This window comes from Heterodontus francisci, chromosome 19 (assembly GCF_036365525.1).
Source record: "Heterodontus francisci isolate sHetFra1 chromosome 19, sHetFra1.hap1, whole genome shotgun sequence".
NCBI classification, from domain to species: Eukaryota; Metazoa; Chordata; class Chondrichthyes; order Heterodontiformes; family Heterodontidae; genus Heterodontus; species Heterodontus francisci.
In genome coordinates, this window is record NC_090389.1 from 80,813,217 (window position 1) to 80,836,210 (window position 22,994).

At 44.7% G+C, this 22,994-nt stretch overlaps 1 protein-coding gene across 1 annotated transcript in view; it reads right to left on the minus strand.

Annotated features, from left to right (window-relative positions):
- Positions 1-703: 703 nt before the first annotated feature.
- Positions 704-22,994, minus strand: part of sema3bl (sema domain, immunoglobulin domain (Ig), short basic domain, secreted, (semaphorin) 3bl) — a 157,574-nt gene continuing 135,283 nt past the window's right edge. Inside the window, exons 12-17 of the mRNA XM_068052100.1 lie at positions 20,653-20,744; positions 15,172-15,213; positions 14,903-15,060; positions 13,228-13,295; positions 10,736-10,875; positions 704-10,062 (exon numbers count right to left, since the gene is read on the minus strand). Of these exons, the coding sequence (XP_067908201.1) occupies positions 9,619-10,062; positions 10,736-10,875; positions 13,228-13,295; positions 14,903-15,060; positions 15,172-15,213; positions 20,653-20,744 (944 nt within the window). The 3' untranslated portion in view covers positions 704-9,618. The remainder of the gene's footprint in view (positions 10,063-10,735; positions 10,876-13,227; positions 13,296-14,902; positions 15,061-15,171; positions 15,214-20,652; positions 20,745-22,994) is intronic.

Sequence of the window (22,994 nt, forward strand, 5' to 3'; positions counted from 1 at the left end):
AAGTAGAATATTTTTCAAAGGCATTAAATTTTTAAATGTTGATGTTCAGAAATACTTGGGTGTACTTGTACAAGGAACACAAAGTTAGCATGCAGGTACAGCAAGCAATTAGAAATTGGCATGTTGGCTTTTATTGTAGGGGGATTGGAGTACAAGAATAAGGAAGCCTTTCTCCAGTTGTACAGGGCTTTGGTGAGAGCACATGTCTGTGATGAGAGGCTGAGTAAATTGGGTCTATATTCTCTGGTGTTTAGAAGACTGAGAGGTGATCTCAGTGAAACATACAAGATTCTGAAGGGGCTTGACAGGGTCGACACGGAGAGGTTGTTTTCCCTGGCTGGGAAATCTAGAACATTGGGGGCACAGTGTCAGGATAAGGGGTCGTTGAGGAGAAATTTCTTTATTCAGAGGGTTGTAAATCTTTGGAATTCTCTACCTTAGAGAGCTGTGTATGTTCCATCATTGGATATATTTAAGGCTGAGATAGACAGATGGTTTTAGTAAATCAAGAGCTATGGGAAGCAGAAGGGAGAGTGGAGTTGAGGCCGATGATTAGCCATGATCGTATTGAATGGCGGAGCAGGCTCGATGGGCTGTACGATCTACTCCTGCTCCTATTTCTAATGTTCTTATGAAGATAACTCCGTGTGTCCAATCAATAAACAGAGGTCACTTGAAAAGGTCACATTCTAATAAACCTGGGTTTTATTTATATGCAAGAGTGTAAATATACATTAAAAAAGTAAAAATTACATCTAAAGTATATGTAAACTGATTAAATACAGTGTTCATTTTAACACAGCTCCACAATACTAACTCGAAATATTTAAAGCTGCAGACTCCTCACGATCTCAGGAGTTAATCTGTGTACGAAATACAGCCCTATGGAAAATTATATTCCCTTTTAAACAAACAGCGGCCAAACAGATGATTATATCTAGGATGGAGTTCCTTTATAAAAATGGAAACAGGAACCTCACCTCATCCATTTTTCCATATCCTTTGAGGCATCGGAATTTAAATGTTTAAAACAAGACTTCTTTTCTCCTGCAGTTTGTGCAGCGATAAATGTATTAAACCTGCACACAATCGTGGCTAATGTGACAATCACTTGAATTGTGAGCCTTTGCCTAAAAGCATCTATTTCTTCCACCCCGCTTCAGTTTGAAGCGGGTCAGCAGCTGGTACAGGTATTAAATGTGTAGATTGTGGAAAATCAGCAGCTTTGCGTCAAATACAGGTATACAGTCATAAATAATTTGTGTTCTTTTAAAGAAAGAAAAACAAAAATTGTTTTTTTAACCTGTTGTCACATTCAAACTCCAAGCTTTGAGACAGTTTAAAAGTATGAACGGAAACATGTTTTGTAAATCGTTAGAGATAAAAATAACGAATCAAAATGACCCAATCCTGTACAAAATACCTAGAGGTAACTATATACATTATTTTACAAATTGCAACCAGATACAAAGCTCAGTGAAGCAATTGTCAATGATGACAATATCAGGATTGCTAAATGATGCTGTAGCCAGTAAATATGGCTTAACTAAGGTTTTGGGGTCTGATTCCAAAATGATAGTCATGACAATATAATGCATCGATCTGACTTTCTTGTGTTCTCTGTCCAGTTTGTTTTCCTTGTGTTGATATATAAACGTACAGCTCCTGAGAAGCTGCCAGTTTGGGTTGCCAATTCTGATTGGACATAGTACTGGAGGTTTCATCACATAGCCTCCTGCCTACAATCACCCTGCCACCTACACTCCTGCCAACGGTCGCCCAACATCATGGGTCCCACCTTCACACAGCCATTTGGAATACAAACAGACTCTTTGGGCTAAATTTTTAAGCCCCTAAGGGGGCAGGTATGGATGCCGTGGGCGCAGAATTTCGCACTACCAGCTGGCGTTCCAGTTCCCTGGCTCCAGCCCGCACCACCCCCACCCCCCCCACCCCTGGCCATTTTCCTGGAGTTGGGATGAGGAGGAGGGGGTGCGGCAGGGCTACCCGCCCTCAAGTGGCAAGTAGCCAAATTGATCTTGCTAATGGCCTATTAAGGCCGACTGTTGGAAGCTGACTGGAATTTTCCAGCCGGTCTTCAGAGGCATTGGAGAAAGTGTTAACTGGAGGTGGCCTCCCGGTGGCAGGTCCAGAGCACCAGAACTCCAGACATTCCAGAGCTGTTCATTATTCTGCCATTAACACTCTCTCTGGACAAATGTTTTGTCTTTTAATCAACTATTACCACTCCCTTTGCCTTTTATTCCATGACATCTTTATCATTTAATCTCTCCTGCCCTTTGCCCTATCACAGACCTTCCCTTTTGTTGTACTACACCCACCCCCCCACTGTCTCAAAACCTATTACATTTCTAACCTTTGCCAGTTCTGATGAAAGGTCATTGACCTGAAACATTAACTCTCTTTTTCTCTCCACACCGATGCTGCCAGACCTGTTGAGTATTTCCAGCACTTATTGTTTTTATTTCAGAATTCCAGCATCTGCAGTATTTTGCTTTTATAACATTATTAAGCTCAAGTGTTTTCAGGATCTATGAGCAAAAATGCACCAAATTACATTCAACCCCAGAACCTATCCAGTGAAGAACAGTCAGTGAGGTTTCCAAAGGTTGTCTGATGTGGATTTGTATAAGTGTTTCTGACACTTTTAACTGTGTGTAGATATGGTACTGGCAGGAAAAACCTTTTTAATTCTGTGGCTCAGAAGCAGTCATTCATTCAGGGAATGAGTAAAAATTTACTTCAAGTGCCCCTTACAAAGCAAATATACAGGTGACACCTCTCAACCTGGTGAGGTAACTTTGCGAGTAACCACAGACTAGTGGGTTTGTGTGAGTAGTTTACAGGTAACTTATGCAACACGAACTAAAAGAGTAAATGCACACTGAGTCACTTAGACCTCCAGTGGGCCATATTTGGCACGAATTAATTCGTTCCATAAGGATAGCCAAGTCATCTTGAATACTGTAGGATGCTTTCTTTTAAAACTCTGATATACCACATCTCACTGGAACACTCTCTGATATACCACACTATAATACTCACTGATATACCACTCCTCAGTATAACACTCTCTGATATACCACATCTCGTGGTAATGCACTCTGATATACCATACTTCCTACAATAGCTCTCTCCAATACGTGGCAGGTTGGATATTGAGTGCCCATTGTGCGCAGTTTTCCGATAGGTGCTGTTGTTTGGTGAGGCTACCTGAGGATAGGCACGGTTAGAAGATTCTAGCAAGGTCCCCATGTTACCCAGTCCTACGGCATAAGAGCCAACCACATATTGTTGGCTGGAGACATGTGTAAGCCGTACCAGTTGGGGTGTCAGGTTCCCTCCCCTGAAGGCTGTTAGTGAAACAATTGGGTTTTTTATGGCAATCCAGCAGGTTCAGAGATTGAGGCTTGAAATAATTGCTTGATACCTATTTTTATAATGTCTAAAATGATACAGCACAGAAGGAGGCCATTTGGCCTATCATGCCTGTGCTGACTTTTCGAAACAGCTATCCAATTAGTTCCACAACCCTGCTCTTTCACCATAGTCCTGTAAATGTTTTCCCTTCAAGTATTTATCCAATTCCCTTTTGAAAGTTACTCTAGAATCTGCTTCCGCCACCTGTTCAGGCACTGTATTCCAGATCACAACTCCCTGAGTAATTTATCTGCCTCATGTCCTCATATAAACCATTGGAATCTGTGGGGGAGATTTAGTTCATGTGTAATCTGCAAAACTCGTAATGAAGCCTTCAGTGAAGAATTGATCATAAGTTTATCAAGTATTATTATCTACCAGGGTCAGAGATTAATGAAAAATACAAAGATAAATGCTCTGTGCCCAGAATAGAATCTCATGCTGTGTTTTTTTTTTATCTACAGCGCATGCAGTTAGGTGAAGTGTTGCTGATAAATGCCTGGCCGCTCATTTATCAGGGTATGTTTTACTTTTAAGTTTGGTTTTAATTAAGCAGAACCAAATAGAACTAGACTTGGCTGACAAAAAATGCCCGGATAGTGACAAACATACTAGGGCTTTCTATACCAACTGGGCATCCATCAGAGTGCACCCATCGGAATACACACAAAGGAATAACCAGCTATACCAATCGGAATGCACGTATTGGAATATACCCACTGGAAAAAGACCCAGGCCCTGCAGCAGACTTTTTAAAAATTCATTTCATGGGTTGTGGGTGTCGCTGGCAAAGCCAGCATTTGTTCCCCATCCCTTGTTTCCCTTGAGAAGGTGGTGGTGAGCTGCCTTCTTGAACTGCTGGAGTCCACCTGGTGTAGGTACACCCTGAATGCTATTAGGGACGGAGTTCTAGGATTTTGATCCAGTGACAGTGAAGGAACGGCGATATAGTTCCGAGTCAGGATGGTGTGTGACTTTGAGGGGAACTTGCCGATGGTGGTGTTGCCATGCAGCTGCTGCCCTTGTCCTTTGAGGTGGTAGAGGTTGCATCTTTGGAAGATGCTGTCAAAGGCAACATGGTGAGTTGCTGCAGTGCATCTTGTAGATGGTACACATTGCTGCCACTGTGCGTCGGTGGTGCAGGGAGTGAATTTTTAAGGTGGTGGATGGGATGCCGATTAAGCGGGCTGCTTTGTCCTGGATAGTGTTGAACTTCCTGAGTGTTGTTGGAGCTGCACCCATCCAGGCAAGTGAGAGTATTCTGTCACACTCCTGACTTGTACCTTGTAGATGGTGGACAGGCTTTGGGGAGTCAGGAATTGAGCTACTCACTGCAGAATTTCCAGCCTCTGACCTGCTCTTGTAGCCACAGTATTTATGTGACTGGTCCAGTTTAGTTTCTGGTCAATGGTAACTCCCAGGATGTTGATAATAGGGGATTCAGCGATGGTAATGCCATTGAATATCATGGGGAGATGGTTAGATTCTCTCTTGTTGGAGATCATCATTGCCTGGCACTTCTGTGGTCCAAATGTTACTTGTCACAAAGCCAGGACTTGTGGGCTAGTCTAGTTCACAATGCCATTTCTAATCAATCAGTAAAGCCAGCTCACTCAATCTCCCCACCAACAAAGCTAAAATGTTAACTACTAAAACTCAAGATATGAAACTCTCTCTGAATATCAGAGCCACACTTTATATATTGGTTGTTAAAATGTAGAAGTGGTGATAAAGAATTGAATCTTGCTACAGTAACAGTGGGATGTCTGGTTTTCCTAATACAGTTTTACATACACTATGGGCTGAATTTTCCCGGCCAGTTGGAGATAGGCTGGGAGGCAGGAGGGCTGGCAATATGGTGGGGGAAGGCCTCAGACTGAGAGCCTGATGTCTTTCCGCGCCACCAGGGCATTTTTTTTAAATTCATTCATGGGATGTGGGCATTGCTGGCTAGGCCAGCATTTATTGCCCATCCCTAATTGCCAGTAGTTGGAACCTTGGTGGTGCGGCCACCCACCAGGTGGCCAACTGAGTCACTTAAGTGGCCTATTAAGAGCCACTTCTCACCCCCATGAGCATTTTATCCAGGTCGAGAGGGCCCGTTGCCATGTGGGGAGACCTGGCAGATTCCAGGGATGGGGGGGGGGGGGGCCCGCCTTAATAGGCGCTCCATGGCCTATGACAAATCTCCCTGGTGGCAATAAACACCTCCGTGGCAATGATGCCACTTGTGCACCATGACCTTCTCCCATTCCCCCACCTCGATTGCCAGGGATGTTTGCTTGGCCCGGATTCCCTTAGCCTAACTCACTGCTCTTCATGGGTGCTCTGCCATTGAGGAGTCCTCATCCTGGAGCTGCAGCCGCAGCACTGGCCACTACTGATGGTGGTGCTGCTGCAGCTGCTAAGCTGCAGGCCCTCTGATTAGCCAGTAGCTCTTGGGGGTGGGCCACCATCCTCAATTGGATGGCAGCGGCTTCTTAATTGGCCACCGCTGGCAATATGCCAGCCCAGAGTCCCGCAGCCCACCAAAGCAGTGTCAGCTCCTGCTTTCCTCCCCGTTAGTGGACTAACAAAAAACATTAGTGGGGGTTGTATATAGACCCCCAAACTGTAGTGGTGATGTTGGGAATGGCATTAAACAGGAAATTAGAGACGCATGCAATAAAGAAACATCTGTAATTATGGGTGATTTTAATCTGCATATAGATTGGGCAAATCAAATTAGTCACATACTGTCGAGGAAGAATTCATAGAGTATGTACGGGATGGTTTTCTGGACCAATATGTTGAGGAAACAAATAATTGACAATTTAGTTGTGCGAGACCTCTTGAGGATCAGCGACCATAATATGATAGAAATCTTCATCAAGATGGAAAGTGATATAGTTGATTCTGAGATTAGGGTCCTGAATCTTAATAAAGGAAACTACAAAGGTATGAGGCGCGAGTTGGCAATGATGGATTGGGAAACGTTACTTAAAAGGATGATGGTGGATAGGCAATGGCAAACATTCAAAGAGCACATGGATGAACTGCAACAACTGTTTATTCCTGTCTGGCGCAAAAGTAAAACGGGAAAGTTAGCCAAACCATGGCTTACAAGGGAAATTAGAGATAGCATTAGATCCAAGGAAGAGGTATACAAATTCGCCAGAAAAAACAACAGACCTGAGGATTGGGAGCAGTTTAGAATTCAGCAAAGGAGGACCAAGGGATTGATTAAGAAGGGGAAAATAGAGTATAAGAGTAAGCTTGCAGGGAACATAAAAACTATGTGAAGAGAAAAAGATTGGTGAAGACAAATGTAGGTCCCTTACAGTTAGAAACAGGGGAATTTACTATGGGGAACAAAGAAATGGCTGACCAACTAAATGCATACTTTGGTTCTTTGGCCTGATGGTATGCATCCCAGAGTATTTAAGGAAGTGGCCCTAGAAATAGTGGATGCATTGGTGGTCATCTTTCAAGATTCTATAGACTCTGGAACAGTTCCTACAGATTAGAGGGTAGCTAATGTAACCCCACTATTTAAAAAGGGAGGTAGAGAGAAAATGAAATTATAGACCAGTCAGCCTGTCATCGGTAGTGGGGAAAATTCTAGAGTCCATTATCAAAGATTTTATAGCAGAGCACTTAGAGAACAGTGGTAGAATCGGACAGAGTCAGCATAGATTTATGAAAGGGAAATCATGCTTGATAAATCTACTAGAATTCTTTGAGAATGTAACTAGTAGAGTTGATGAGGGGGAGCCAGTGGATGTGGTTTATTTGGACTTTCAGAAGGCTTTCTACAAAGTCCCACATAAGAGGTTAGCGTGTAAAATTAAAGCGCACGGGATTGGGGGTAATGTATTGCGATGGATAGAAAATTGGTTGGCAGACAGGAAACAAAGAGTAGGGATAAACGGGTCTTTTTCTGAATGGCAGGCAGTGACTAGTGGGGTACTGCATGGATTGGTGCTAGGACCCCAGCTATTCACAATATACATTAATGATTTAGATGAGGGAACTAAATGTAATATCTCCAAGTTTGCAGATGACACAAAACTGGGTGGGAGGGTGAGTTGTGAGGAGGATGCAGAGAGGCCTCAGGGTGATTTGGACAAGTTGAGTGAGTGGGCGAATGCATGGCAGATGTACTATAATGTGGATAAATGTGAGGTTATGCACTTTGGTAGCAAAAACAGGAAGGCAGATTATCTGAATGGCTATAAACTGAGAGAGGGGAATATGAAACAAGACCAGGGCGTTCTTGTACACCAGTCGCTGAAGGTAAGCATGCAGGTGCAACAGGCGGTAAAAAAGGGCAAATGGTATGTTGGCCTTCATAGCGAGAGGATTTGAGTACAGGAGCAGGGATATCTTGCTGCAATTATACAGGGCCTTGGTTGAGGCCACACCTGGAATATTGTGTGCAGTTTTGGTCTCCTCATCTGAGGAAGGATGTTCTTGCTCTAGAGGGAGTGCAGCGAAGGTTTACCAGACTGATTCCTGGGATGGTGGGACTGATGTATGAGGAAAGATTGAGTCGGTTAGGATTATATTCGCTGGAATTCAGAAGAGTGAGGGGGGCATCTCATAGAAACCTATAAAATTCTAACAGGACTTGACAGGGTAGATGCAGGAAGGATGTTCCCGATGATGGGGGAGTGCAGAACCAGGAGTCATAGTCTAAGGACATGGGGTAAACCTTTGAGGACTGAGATGAGGAGAAATTTCTTCACCCAGAGAGTGGTGAGCCTGTGGAATTCGCTACCATAGAAAGCAGTTGAGGCCAAAACATTGTATGTTTTCAAGAAGGAGTTAGATATAGCTCTTGGGGTGAAAGGGATCAAAGGATATGGGGGGAAAGCGGGAACAGGTTACTGAATTGGATGATCAGCCATGATCATAATGAATGGTGAAGCAGGCTCGAAGGGCCGAATGGACTATTCCTGCTCCTATTTTCTATGTTTCACTATCACCAAGAAAATTCAGCCGTTTGCTAGATGACCATAAAGTGAGCCTTCCTGGATCAACTACACAATTCCAACTGAAAACATTGGGCTGAATTTTGTGACGCTGGTGGGGCTCCTGGCACCAGGCTGAAAGGGCTGGGAGAATCCTGCTTCGGACACTTGGAGCACCCCCCCCACCCACGAACAATTTGATGGCAACTGGGCAATTAATAGCCCGGTACTGCAGAGGCCTTGGACCCAGTCCCAGCTCTGGACCCCAGTAAATGAGGTGGGGTCGTCAGGGCCAATCTGGCAGTTAAGTGGAGGGAGGGGTCCAACAAGATGAGTGGTTTGCTGGCGGGGCCCTTGGTAGGTCACAGATAGCCCATGGAGGAGGGCCCCACACCCCAAGCCCGCAGGGAGGTCACATTCTTTTACTGGGTGACCTCCGAGTGTGGCCGAGGCCCCTCTCAACTGCTGGATTAATGCCATTGGCTGCAGGGGGTGGGGGGGAAGAACCCCTTAACTGGCCGTTGTTAGACCTCTTAAGGGCCTCAATTGTCCTCTGGATGGGAAGGCTGTCTTTGGCCTATCCCACCCCAACTAAATTGCAGTGCGACAGGAAAGTGACAGGCCATCTGCCTCCCGTCGCAATTCTATGGGCCCCCTTGCCTCCTAGCCCATCTCCGGGCGCCCATAAAATTCAGCCCCTCATATGTCTGATGCGGTTATGTTTTGAGGAGAATATCTTACAGACCAGCAGTTGAACAAGTTGGTCAACACTAAACTAATGGTATCCATTCCTTGCTCTATTTTTTCATGCTTTCTGCTCAAGTACAGTGGATGGGTTCCTCTGTCCCTACACTGAACATCCAGTAATTCCAACGAGTTATTAAATAACATCTATAAATACAGAGTTTAACATTATATTTCCATTTACCAAACCAACAAGGTCAATATTATGGCACAATATGCTCAAAATAGAATATGGTATTATAATTGATTAGGGTCTCTGTTGGACTTGGAGTTGAAGAGGCAAAAAACTTTTGGGAATCTTTGGTTTCATTTTTTGACCTTGGTCATCCTCTCTCCCAAAACGGCGAGTGATGAGGTTCATAGCCTCAATTGAGAAATGTCCATTTTGAAAGGTTGCTTCACTGCTCCGTGAATGCTTAGTCTGTAGTTTGACCTCTGCAGTTCGGTGCTTATATACAATCCAAGTGGAGCTCAGTAGGCTCTATGTGTCGGTGATGTGCCTTGGCGTCCTATTGCGTGGCTTGCTCCTTCCTTTCTTCCCACCTTCCGACATGAACTTCCACTTGTTCATCATCATCTTGCGCTTCTTCCGTTGTTTCTCATTGCACCACACCCTCTCGCAGTACTCCTCCACTCGGTGCAGGTTCGAATAGCCAATGAGCTGCATGATGTCCTTGAACCAAGGCTTCTGGCTGTGCAGTCGACGGGGCTGAGTCACGCAGGGGCGGTTGGTATGCTCCTCGTCGTCGCGGTTGAAGATTTCGTCCAGCTGCTCGCTCTCGATCACCTCCAGTGAGATTTTGGTCACCGTCTGCGTGAAGCCGTGCTCCATCGTTTTGCAGTAATAGGTTCCTTCGTCCATTCGGTAAATCTTTCTGAATAAGAGGCCATGCTCCGTTTTGATGATCCTGTCGTCTGTTTTCACCTGTAAAAATTATGCAGTGATTCAAACAACAACAATTTGCATTAGTATAGCACCTTTAACGGTAAAATGTCACAAGGCGCTTCACAGGCAAAATCTGACATTGAGCCACATAAAATATTAGGATAGCTGAGCAAAAGTTTGGTCAAAGAGGTAGAGTTTAAGGAGCATCTTAAAGGAGGGGAGAGAGAGAGAGAGCTGGAGCTGTTTCAGGAGGGAATTCCGGAACATTAGATGCTGTCAGGCAGTGCTTTCCAAATACTAACCTCTCATTATATAAAAACCTTTCCCCATTTCGCCTCTAGTTCTTTGGCCAATCACCATAAATCTGTGCGTTCTGCCTTTTGACCCTTCAACCATCTCTTTATTTACTCAATCTTAACCCTTCATGATTTTAAATGCCCCTATCAAATTTCCTCTTAGCCTTTCTGCTATAAGGAGGAGGCTTTTAACCACTCTCTGAATAGACTAGAGTCAGTCACAAGTCTTTGACAGTAGCTTGGAGATTATACTGTACAAACACTTCACACGTTCACTTCAAATTCCTCTGATATTTTTACAAAAGACAAAAACCCAAACACAAAGTATTCAAACGATAAAATTGCTCAGCAGGATGTACAGGCAAACCTGCCGCCCAGTATCCAATGAGATGATGGAATTAAATGGTTTCACTCACCTCATCTTTTATCTCGTCCACAGCTCGTTGTAGGAACCATTTGACGGTGGCCTGAAGAGATTTTGGGACACATTCAAGAAAGGTGCTGTTGTGTTCAGTCCCATAAACCACTCTCTCCTCCGCACTATCAAAGTCTTCCTCTGTGGGTAATTAAAAATGTAGCATTTTAAAAGCTACTGTAGATTCTTTATAAGGATTATGCTCAAATCAGTGAGGGGCAAACCTCAGAAATAATTGTGTTTGGTCCATCAGTACCTATCACAGAATATTATAGTGCAGAAGTAGGTCATTCAGCACATCGTACTTGTGCCAGATCTTTGAAAGAGCTATTCAATTAGTTCCACTCCCCTGCTCTTTCCCCAAAGCCCTGAAAATGTTTCCTTTTCAAGTATTTATCCAATTCCCTTTTGAAAGTTACTATTGAATCTGCTTCCACCGCCCTATCAGGCAGTGGACATTTCAGATCATAACAATTGGCTGCTTAAAAATAATTCTTCCCATCTCCCAACTAGATCTTTTGCCAATTATCTTTAATACATTGGAAAAGTAGTCTGATTTCTTACTCCTTATAGGTATTTGCTAATATCCTATATTAATATTAACATTTGTCTATTCAGAAGAGATTGCCAACTAGTTTATTGGGTTCATAAATGATCTTGTCAATCATAGAGCCAAGAAATTGGATCATTGAGGTCAATCCTGGTAGGACACAAAATCCATGTTACCAGTATTAGGAATAATAAGAGTAGACCACTGCCTAATAATTGGTTTACATTTTTCTTGCATATGTTCAGCTCCTCTAATAACTAGGAAAAGTCTTTTGGGAGGCGAGGGAGGAAGATCCCTAGTCCATTAGGGCCAGTGCTACAGTTACTTGAACCTTCTGGCATTGGTTTTGGAAGTTGAGAGACTGGCATGGCATCCACTAGGCTGCCATGGAAACTGCAGCCAACAAACTAATTGGCAAAGAGTAGGGATGCACCACGATTGGCATCTGTTTGCAATGTTGGTTCTGACCTCCGAATAAACTTCTACCCGGACGCAAAGTTGATATAGTGCCAGCAGTGCATGTGTCAAAAACCAGAAAGGGTGTGGGCATTTTGAGGGAAGTATGTCTACAATAGTATGTTCTGGATTTTTGGAAAAATCAAAATTAGATGCCAAAGTACACATTTCAGATTGTGTTTAGGAGAGTGCGTTGCGAAAAAACAAATGTAGTTACTTTTGGTTTTAATGATGAAACTGGACAATAGTGGGAGGGGAGGCTAGGGTGGGAGCAGGGGGTCAAGAGGCCTGAGAGAGGTGGGGGGAGGGGGTGTTGGGAAGCCTGAAAGCGGGAAGCTAAGGGAAGGACCCAACATGAAACAGGTAATTTTTTTTGGATAAGTTCTTTTCATCCAGTTCCATTCTCCCTGCTCTGTGCACCATTCCCTGATGGAAAGGGTGGGAAAGTGATCTTCTCCCAGACCTTTGCCGATGCTGCTCAGCATCCAACTGCCCCGCGGGTGATTCTGTCTCTTCACAACTGTCCTTCTCCCTCTTTGAAGAAGCACCTGACAAAACAAGTGCAGATCTGGAACTCGCCACTTGAGCCTCAGACACAAACCCAGCTGCTTTCTGATATGAAGCTTCTATAAAAATGCACAAAGCTCAGACTGCACAGTACGACAGCAGGAATGAGGATGAGGAAGATAAAATCATTTATCAAGATATTAAAATTTTTCTTTTAAAAAATTGAGAGGACTTTTTGCTGGTCAACTCACTAATCTTCTATCCCTGAGTTCAAGTCTAGCCCAGACTAATGGCATGAAAGAGCCCTCTCTTTGGGAAATGAACCTTGACAATCACGACCCAGTTACTAGCAGGAATCAGCCTATAGCACAAAGTTGACCTAAACTCTCAATCTCCCTCGGGCAGGTCAATGGATAGTTTTGTTTGGGAAATAGAGGCTGTCACACTGTTGCAGTAACGGTGTTCTCCTGCCACTAGATTTGAGGGTAATTGATGGGGGCTCACTACAAGGGTTTTTTTAAAATTGCGTATCAAACTGTGCTACATCCGATCTGGGAGTGCTTGATCCTGACATGAGTGCTTGAAACAGGAAAAGGTTCCATTTCCTTATCCAAACATCCCGTACCTGGGTGAACACGCAAGAAAAAAAAATCCTTAAGCTGTTACATGACAGAACTTTGAACTTAATGGGCTAAATCCTGCTGGAAAAATAACAGCAAGCACGCCATTATTAATGGGCAAATCACCAGCAAGATTGAAAAGACACAAGGCATGAGATGTGAATCTCCAGAACTTGCTCATGGCTTTACACCACTTCATTATTTGCATCACACAAATGGCATCTCGCCCTCAGCCTCCCCATTAATTTACACATCGATTGCCTGTTAAACTCGCCACAGAAATGTCACCTTGATGTATTTAAAGGATGTCAGTAGATACATCTGAAAGTGACGGGGAGGGAGAATAGTGACTTTCCTTACCAATCAGGCTTTGATCCAAACACTGGTGAATGGGGTTACCATTCCAAATATCCTGTCTTCGGAAACGTCTGAACAAAGAGAGGAACTGAAGTGAGGCATTGAACTGAATCTGAAGCCTTTTAAAATCAATCTTACCAAGATGATCAGATGTTCAATACATGCCCTTCCATATCAGAGCTGCACCTTGTTTGTATTGACAGTGATAACTGGGGCATCACTCTATCACTCTCAGCATTCTGGTGCCACCATCAACCTGGTCACTGAATTGCTTGTGGGTTGAGTCAGGGTAATCCCTCCCTCAAGGATTCAGTGTGCAAATACACAGTGTGATGTGGTCCTGAATCACATGGGCTAGAAAGGTCAGGTGGCAATTTTGACTCCCAGGCAGGAACGTAGCCTCGCCAGTGGCCGGCCTGTCTTGGAACAGCCAGCAGAAGGCCCAGCTAATTTGAATGGGCAATCCTCATTAACAAGCCTACCAAAGCGGCTGGGATGTCGGATGGCCCGAAGTATGGAGGTAAGGCATGTGGATTGGAACTGGTGTTCCCAGGTTGTTAGCGGTTCTGAAAGGGTGGGGTTGTGGTGGGGAGGAACGAGACTACACTTTCTTTGTGGGGCCACAAAGAGCACTCCTGCACCTCTAGGCCTCAGAAAGGAAAGTTTTAAACTTACCTTACAGAGCCACTTTGGTGGTTGACCACATTTGAGCTGTTGGGACTTCTTGTTATCATGGGGCCAAGATCCTATAACATAGGCAGGTGTCTCATACACCTGAAAACATGGTGAATTTTAAAACAGCAATGGCTCAGGGATGAAATTGGGTTATTCGCTCTCTCCATTTTAACTGCTCTCTCAACACCTGATTTTAACCCCTCTCTACCCACATGTAATTTTAGCCCCTCGTCTGGGTTACCTTATCTGATCTATGCCAAGAGAGGTGCAATTGGCTTTGGTGTCTATGTGCAGGAGAGGATAATCCTCCACAGTTATCACTGACTCTCCAGCAACTCGTGCTGGTAAATGCATGCGCATCAGATTGAAGATGGTGCTTGTTGTCATGTTGCCCACTGGCACCCCTAGGCCAGCACATGGGGCATGGTGCCCAGTGCAGGGAAAGAGGGGGGAAATTGGAGGGAAAAATAAAAAGCTTGTTGAAGCTGCTGAGCATTTTTGTACCCTGTCTCTGCAGACATGTCATTCAGTGATCAAGGTCAGAGGTCACAGGGTCATTCACTGATCTATAATTGTCTGAAAATATACATGATGGGAAGTGCTCAAAGGATGAACAGAACTGTACACATCCTCAGAACTCAAACACACTAATATATGAACTAACATTTCACGTGATAGTACACATACATGTGCAAACGCACACACACAAGCCATGCAAAAATACACACGCTGTCAAGCAGCCAATGTGTATCTCACCATCTAATGCATGAATACATTGATGCAATGAGTGCACACGTGTGCACACCATATACTCCTCACTACTTTGTACACCAGCACACTAAAAAACTTATTAACCACATGTGAACACAGACGCACACTTGCTCACTAATCCCGCCCATCAATGGACTAATAGACACCACCCTCCCCCACCATCCAACTACATACACATTATCTGGAAGCCAGTGAAAGGACTTTAGCTAACACTGTGGGCCAGATGCAGTACCTTTTAGCGGCGGGCTGGTATCTGGTACAGGAGCTTCCATCCCAAGCGCAGTAGGGGTCTCTGGCGAGGCAGCACTCGGCACATGCATTGCCATAGGTCTCGCACTGATGGAGCTTCACCTGGGCTACCCCTACCCTCGAGCCAATGTAGAGCTGTTGCTGCAAGGTAGCAGAGTATACAAGAGGCACATTAAGCAGAGAATACCACAAGAGTTCAATACCAACCAAAGGGTGTGAAGGAAAGACATGTCATGGAATGGAGGTACTTACCCGTTTCACTGAGATCTCCATCGATGTGATGGGGTTCGGAATCTGGCAACATGAAAATAGAAACCATTATTAGACATTTTCCCCCCAAGTTTTCCCTATCTGCTTACTTCTTTCTCCTGGGGGATAATTCTAACTTTGGCTGATAATGTCATTGGTTCAGTGGGTAGCACTCTCACCTCTAATTCAGAATAGTTGTGGGTTCAATTCCCACTCCAGGATTTGAGCAGAGAATCCAGGCTGACACTCCACTGAAGAACTGAGGGAGTGCTGCACTTTCAGAGGTGCTGTCTATCAGATGAGATGATAAACTGAGGCTCCCATATGCTATCTCAGGTGGACTCAACAGATCCCACGGCACTATTTAGATGATGATCAGGGGAGTTCTCCCTGGTGTTCTTCCTGTTTTAAGGGTTTATCTGCATTGGGATGGTGGGCTATGGCCAGAGATCAAGTGCTCCGGGGCAGCCCCTGGCTCCACAACGTGAGGCCCCATCGACCTCTGGCCCGATGAAGTTACATCTATGTGGGGACCCTCAATCTCATGGAGGGGGCTTGTTGTAGCAGCAGTGGCCTATGTTGGCTTGGTGGAACTTGGAAGATCACAGTGCCACGGAAAATACAGAAGTACTTTCTCTTTGAGCTCCACTTTGGCTGAGTTGTTAACTGCATGTCATCCCACCCACTCATCTGGTATAGTCTTACCCACTTCCCCCTCACTCACCTAGTGCACTTTCACCCACCACCCCTCACCTGGCACTGTCTCATAGAATCACAGAATGGTTCCAGCACAGAAGGCGGCCATTCAGCCGGTTGTGACCATGCTAGCTTTCTGCAAGAGCAACTCGCCTAGTTCCACTCCCCCGTCTTTTTCCCGTAGCCTTGCAAAGTTTTTCACTTTAGGTAATTATCCAATTCTCTTTTGAAGGCCTCGATTGAATCTGCCTCCACCACACTGTCAGGCAGTGCATTCCAGATTCTAACCACTTTCTGCATAAAAATGTTTTTCCTCATGTCATCTTTGCGTCTTTTGCCACTCATCTTAAATCAGTATCCTCTCATTCTCGACCCTTCCACCAATGGGAACAGTTTCTCCCTATCTACTCTGTCCAGATTCCTCATGATTTTGAACACCTCTATCAAAACTCCTCTTAGTCTTCTCTTCTCTAAGGAGGACAGACCCAGCTTCTCCAACCTATCTAGGTAACTGAAGACTCTCATCCCTGGAACCATTCTTATGAATCTTTTCTGCACTCTCTCTAATGCCTTCACATCCTAAGTGTAGTGCCCAGAATTGGAGCCAATACTCCAACTGAGGCCGAACCAGTGTTTCAGACAGGATTGTCGTAACTTCCTTGCTTTTGCACTCTATGCCCTTTTTTTTTTATAAAGCCCAGAATACCATATGCTTTATTAACTACTTTCTCAACCTGCCCTGCTGCTTTCAATGATTTGTGTGCCTACACCCCCAGGTTCCTCTGCTCCTGCATCACCCCCTTTAGAATTGTATCCTTTATTCTATATTGCCTTTCTTTGTTCTTCCCTCCAAAATGAATCACTTCACACCTCTTTGCATTTAATTTCATCTGCCACTTGTCTGCCCATTCCACCAGCCTATTTAAGTCCTCTTGAAGCTGATCATTTTCCTCCTCAGAGTTCACAATACTTCCAAGTTTTGTGTATCTGCAAATTTTGAAATTGTGCCCTGTACACAGATGTCTAGGTCATTAATATAGATCAAGAAAAGCAATGGTCCTAACACCGACCCCAGGGAGCTTCACTATAAATCTTCCTCCAGCCCAAAAAACAACCGTTCACAACTCTTGTTTCCTGTCACTCAGCCAACTTCATATCCATGATGCCACTGTTCCTTATTCCATGGGCTTTAACTTTGCTGAGAAGCCTGTTATGTGGCACTTCATCAAGTACCTTTTGGAAGTCCATGTACACATCAACCCTGTCTGTTACCTCATCAAAAAACTCACTCAATTTTCCTTTAACAAATCTGTGCTGGCTTTCCTTAATTAATCCACATTTGTCCAAGTGACTGTTAAATTTTATCCAGAATTATCATCTCTAAGAGCTTATCCTTGCACTCTGTTTTTGAACAAGGGTGTAACATTTGCAATACTCCAGTCCTCAGCACCACCTCCATATCTAAGGAGGACTGGAAAATGATGGCCAGTGCTTCTGCAATTTTCACCTGTAATATCCTTGGATGCATCTCATCTGGTCCTGGTGACTTATCAACTTTAAGCACAGCCAGCCTATCTAATACCTCCTATAGAGAGATACAGCACTGAAACAGGCCCTTCGGCCCAACGAGTCTGTGCTGACCAGCAACCATCCATTTACACTAATCCTACATTAATCCCATTTTCCCTCTCGCATCCCCACCTTCCCTCAATTCTCCTACCACCTACCTACACTAGGGGCAATTTTTACAATGGCCAATTTACCCATGGGAAGGTGATGGTGAGCTGCCTTCTTGAATCGCTGCAGTCCATGTGGGGTAAGTACACCCATAGTGCTATTAGGAAGGGAGTTCCAGGATTTTGAGTCAGTGACAGTGAAGGAACAGCGATATAGTTCCAAGTCAGGATGGTGTGTGGCTTGCAGGGGAACTTGCAGGTGGTGGTGTTCCCATGCATCTGTTGCCCTTGTCCTTTTTAGGTGGTAGAGGTCGCCAGTTTGGAAGGACCTGCTTAAGTAGCCTTGGTGCGTTGCTGCAGTGCATCTTATAGATGGTACACACTGCTGCCACTGTGCGAGGTGATGAACGGAGTGAATGTTTGTGGACGGGGTACCAATCAAGCGGGCTGCTTTGTCCTGGATGGTGTCAAGCTTCTTGAGTGTTGTTGGAGCTACACCTATCCAAGCAAGTGGAGAGTACTTCATCACACTCCTGATTTGTGCCTTGTAGATGGTGGACAAGCTTTGGGAAGTCAGGTGGTGAGTGACCCACTGCAGGATTCCTAGCCTCTGACCTGCTCTTGTAACCATGGTATTTATATGGCTACTCCAGTTCAGTTTCTGGGCAGCATCTTCTTCCTTAGTAAAGACAGATGTAGAGTACTCATTTAGTATCTCAGCCATGCATAAATCCCCTTTTTGGTCCCTAAACAGCCCCATTCCTCCTTTAACCACCTTTTTACTATTTCTATGCATATAGAAGACTTTTTGATTCCCTTTTATGTTAGCTGCCAGTCTCTTATAATACTCTCTCTTTGCTTCTCTTATTTGTTTTTTCACTTCCCCTCTGAACTTTCTATATTCAGCTTGGTTCTCAATTGCATCATCTACCTAACATCTGTCAGATGCATGCTTTTCTGCTTTATCTTACTCTCTATCACGATCATTCAGGGAGTTCTAGATTTGTTTGTCCTACTTTTCCCCATGAAGGGAATATACATTGACTGTACCTGAACCAACTCCTCTTTGAAATCAGCCCGTTGTTCCTTTACAGTTTTGCTTGCCTGTCATTGATTCCAATTTACCTGGGCCAGATCTGTTCTCATCCTGTTGAAGCTGACCTTCCCCCAAATTATTTATTTTCACTCTTGATTGCTCTTTGTCCTTTTTCATAGCTAACCTAACCCTTAAGATGTTATGATCACTGTCCCCTAAATGTTTCCCAACTAACACTTGATCCACTTGGCCCAGCTCATTCCCCAGAACCAGATCCAGCAATGCTTCTTTCCTCATACCCCACTACCCCATGTCTGGTACAGTCTCACCCACCCTTCTTCCTCAAATAGTACAATCTCACTCACCCCCCCCCCCCTTCTTACCACTACTCTCTAACCCCTCTCTCACCTCTCAATCCCCCCCAACTCTGAACCCCTTCTCACCTCTACACCCTAACCCCTCTCTCACCTCTCAACCCCCCAACTCTGAACCCCTTCTCACCTCTACACCCTAACCCCTCTCTCACCTCTCAACCCCCTGTGAACCCCTTCTCACCTCTCTGCCTCTCTCACCTCTCAACTCCCCACCTCTGAATCCCTTCTCACCTCTACTCTCTAACCCCTATCTCACCTCTAAAATCCTTCTCACCTCTACTCTCTAATCCCTCTCTCACCTCCAGTTCAGTCCAAAATGGCATTGATGTCACATTGAGGTCCTAAGGTGAGGATATGAGCTGCAGTATTGTGGAGGGCTTGTGGCATCTGGTGGCTGGAGACCTTCAAAAAGATTTTGAAGAAACCCATCACATAGATGAAAAGATGTGAACTCGGGTTTTGGCACCAGACTTAAGGGCGGAGGCGAGAGAAGGACGGCACAGTGGCGAGCACCACAGCCTCACAGCTCCAGCGACCCGGGTACTGCCCGGGTTCTGGGTACTGCCTGTGCGGAGTTTGCAAGTTCTCCCTGTGACAGTGTGGGTATCTGCCTGGTGCGCCAGTTTCCTCCCACAGCCAAAGACTTGCAGGTTGATAGGTAAATTGGCCATTGTAAATTGCCCCTGGTGTAGGTAGGTGGTGGGGATGTGGTAGGGAATATGAGATTAATGTAGGATTAGTATAAATGGGTGGTTGTTGGTCAGCACAGACTCGGGAGGCCGAAGGGCCTGTTTCAGTGCTGTATCCCTCTATGGCTCTATGTTTTGGAGGTGAGAGGAAGTGGCCTTGATGACAGTTTGGATGTAGCAGTGGAAGCTGAGCTTGGGGCTAGAGCAGTGTGGCACATCCAGGTGTTAATGCCAGTCACTGAGTTGGAGACAGTGGCAACAGCTGTTGGGGGTGGGGGCGGGGAGGGGAATTCATGCTTCTAGATGATGTTACAAAGGGCAGCATGTGAATGGTGCAGAGAAACGAGTCAAGAATGGAGACCTGGGGAGCAGTAAGCATTTGTGATGAAGTATCAACAGTTTCACAGGTAAAAACAAAACTGGGAGAAAGCAATGCCAGGGAGATGGACAGTAAAAGAGAGACATTTAAGGAGGATTTAATGGTCAACAGTGCCCAAGGAGGTGGAGAGGCTGAGGAGAATGAGGAGGGAGAGCTGTCCAATGTGGAATAGACTTCCAGATTGGGGGAATAGAAGCAAAAACCCAGGAATCATGGAAGAAACAGCTGGAGTCTTTGTGGAGAGGCCGACAGAACCTTTCTGGCTCAACTGCCTCCTCATTTGTAGCTCACATGATCTTATGGCCATTGCTTCCAAGATATGCTAAGTCATAAGGATTTCATAAGGGGAAAGGGCAGGGGAGTGGGCCGACCTGAGTTACTCTTATAAAGAAGCAGCGAGGATACAATGGGCCGAATGGCCTCCTTCTCTGCTGTAACTATTCTATGATTCTATAAGTTCCTGCAATTCATCTCATTATGTCATTAATGGAGGAATCCATTGAGAATTGATAGAACAACATGAGTTTGGTAACAAAAAGGGGTAGTATCGTAATCCATTGATAGTTCTAATGTTAGTAGATGATCCATTATTGTCAGTTTATGGCTTGATGGCACGACAGGATGCAATGAATACCTTAAACACCTGGAGCTCTTCTAGAATGACTTCCTCACTCTGCACTGCATTCCCCTTCCACAGGGCGATTGTCTTCAGGACAACCCCAGTATCTGCAGAGGAAGAAAACACCAGCTACTTTTGAAATTCCTCTTGAGCAAATGAAATTTAGAAGAAACAAAAGAAAGAAGAAAATATATTTCAACATTTTTGCTCATCGTCCCCCGTCCTCCTTCGTCTGCTGATATTTTGTGGACTTCACCTCCTCTTGAATCCAATCCTGCTCTCCTCCACTTTCACCTGTCTAGGTGGGTGTAAAAGATCCCATGACACTACTTCAAACAAGAGCATGGGAGTTCGCCCCTGTGTTCTGGTCAATATTTATCCCTCAACCAACCTCACTTAAAAATAGATTACCTGGTCATTATCACAATGCTGTTTGTGGAATCTTACTTTACACAAATTAGCTGCAGTGCGTCCTGCGTTAAAATAGGGACTACATTTTAAAAGTACTTCATTGGCTGTAAAGCACTTTGGGATGTCCTGAGGTCATGAAAGGCACTATATAAATGCAAGTTTTTCTCTCTTTTCACAGACTCAACTTTCTCCCTCCTCCCGACCCCCAATATTTAGGTGGCACTGGTTAGATGGTAGCGATGTCAAATTCCACACCATTGTACTGTACTCATTAGCCGTGCCATGGGGTGCTGGCATGCGAGACAGAAAGAGTTCCCAACTTACGCTTGGCCCATAGATGAGGAAGAGCGTTCATTCCATTCTATCTCTGCTCGTCCAGGAAGAACTCACCATCCTAAAATAAACCAGGCCTCAAGGATGTTTTGTTAACCCACACCAGTCTTGCTCATCTACCATTGAATGCTCAGTAGGTGCTAGGAGAATAACTGCCCTGTTCAATACTTTCCGTTACTGAGTAACATTTACGAGGTGGAGCGAAAGAAATACTTTATTAAAAATAAATCCAAAATAGTTCTCGCTTTTGATTTTCTCTGGATTGTTTGTTGAGTTGACAACTGTGGTCTCTTGTCCAGGGCTGACCTCACACGTTCATATCACAAGGCTTTAGTTTGTTAGTTTTGACATTTCCAGAGCTAAGAAAAGACATCCCTCCACGCAGTTAACAAAGAGTACTCAGTTAAGCAGCAATCGAGAGGACTATGCTGCTTTATGTAACACTATTGTGGGAGGGGCCACAAGTCTCTGCTTAAACTAATCACACCAGGGATCCCCAGGAACAATACACGGCTCAAGCTAAACATTCCAGGGGTTTGGGTTATTTGGTTATTGGAGGGTGGGCTTCTACATAGAGAATCCAAGTTGCCCCGTAATCTAACAATATTTGATGCTGGTGGCGAGGGCTGCCAGCAGCGTGACCTCGGAAAATTAATCTCCAAATGTCAAAGTTTAATGAACAATGAGGGTGGGTTTGGGTGGAGTAGCATTGTCCATTGATGCAGACAAAAGAGCTGATGGCCTGTCCTCTTATTGATCAACAAGCTGTGTGGTTCGCCCTGGGGAAAATTGATCTAAGACTTGGGTTAAAAATAACAGAAGAGGAGATTGAACCACATTTAACCGAGTATTGATTGAATATCGCTTGTACTGGGTGGAACATTAAAGGCCTGCTTGGACATGAAAGATTTGGAATTATAAAACATCTAATCACATTACTGAGAAGCTTCACACTAGTTATGATTTGAAATGCATTGAGAAGCAAGCAGATGAGGCACTGTACACAGCAAGATCCCACAAACAGCAAAGAGACCAGTTAATTGTTTGGGGATGTTGCTTGTTGAAGGGGGGATATTTGACCAGGACACTGGGAGAACTTGACTGCTGTTCAAAAAGTTTCATGGGATCTTTTACATCCAGCTGAACAAGCTGAGGAGGCCTCAGTTTTGCATCTCATCTGAAGGACGGCACCTCTGACAGTGCAGCACCCTCTCAGTACTTTGCTGGTCTGGCAGCCTATCTTACATGCTCAAGACCTGGAGTGGGGTTTGAATACACAACCTCCTGGCCCAGAAGCTCCCACTGAGCCAAAGCTGACACTTAAAGGCAGTAACTGTTATCAAAGAAGCCCACCGCACAGACCATGTGGAGACAAAATCTCTGCTTCATATTGAGGATACCCGCCATCATGTTGTGTGGCACTACTACTGTGCTAATTGAAATAGTTTTCGAACAGATATAGCAACTCAAAACTGGGCATCCATGAGGCGCTGTGGGCCATCAGCAGCAGCAGAATTGTATTCAACAACAATCTGTAACCTCATGACCCGGCATATCCCCCACTCTCCCATTATCATCAAGCCAGGGGACCAACCCTGGTTCAATGAAGAGTG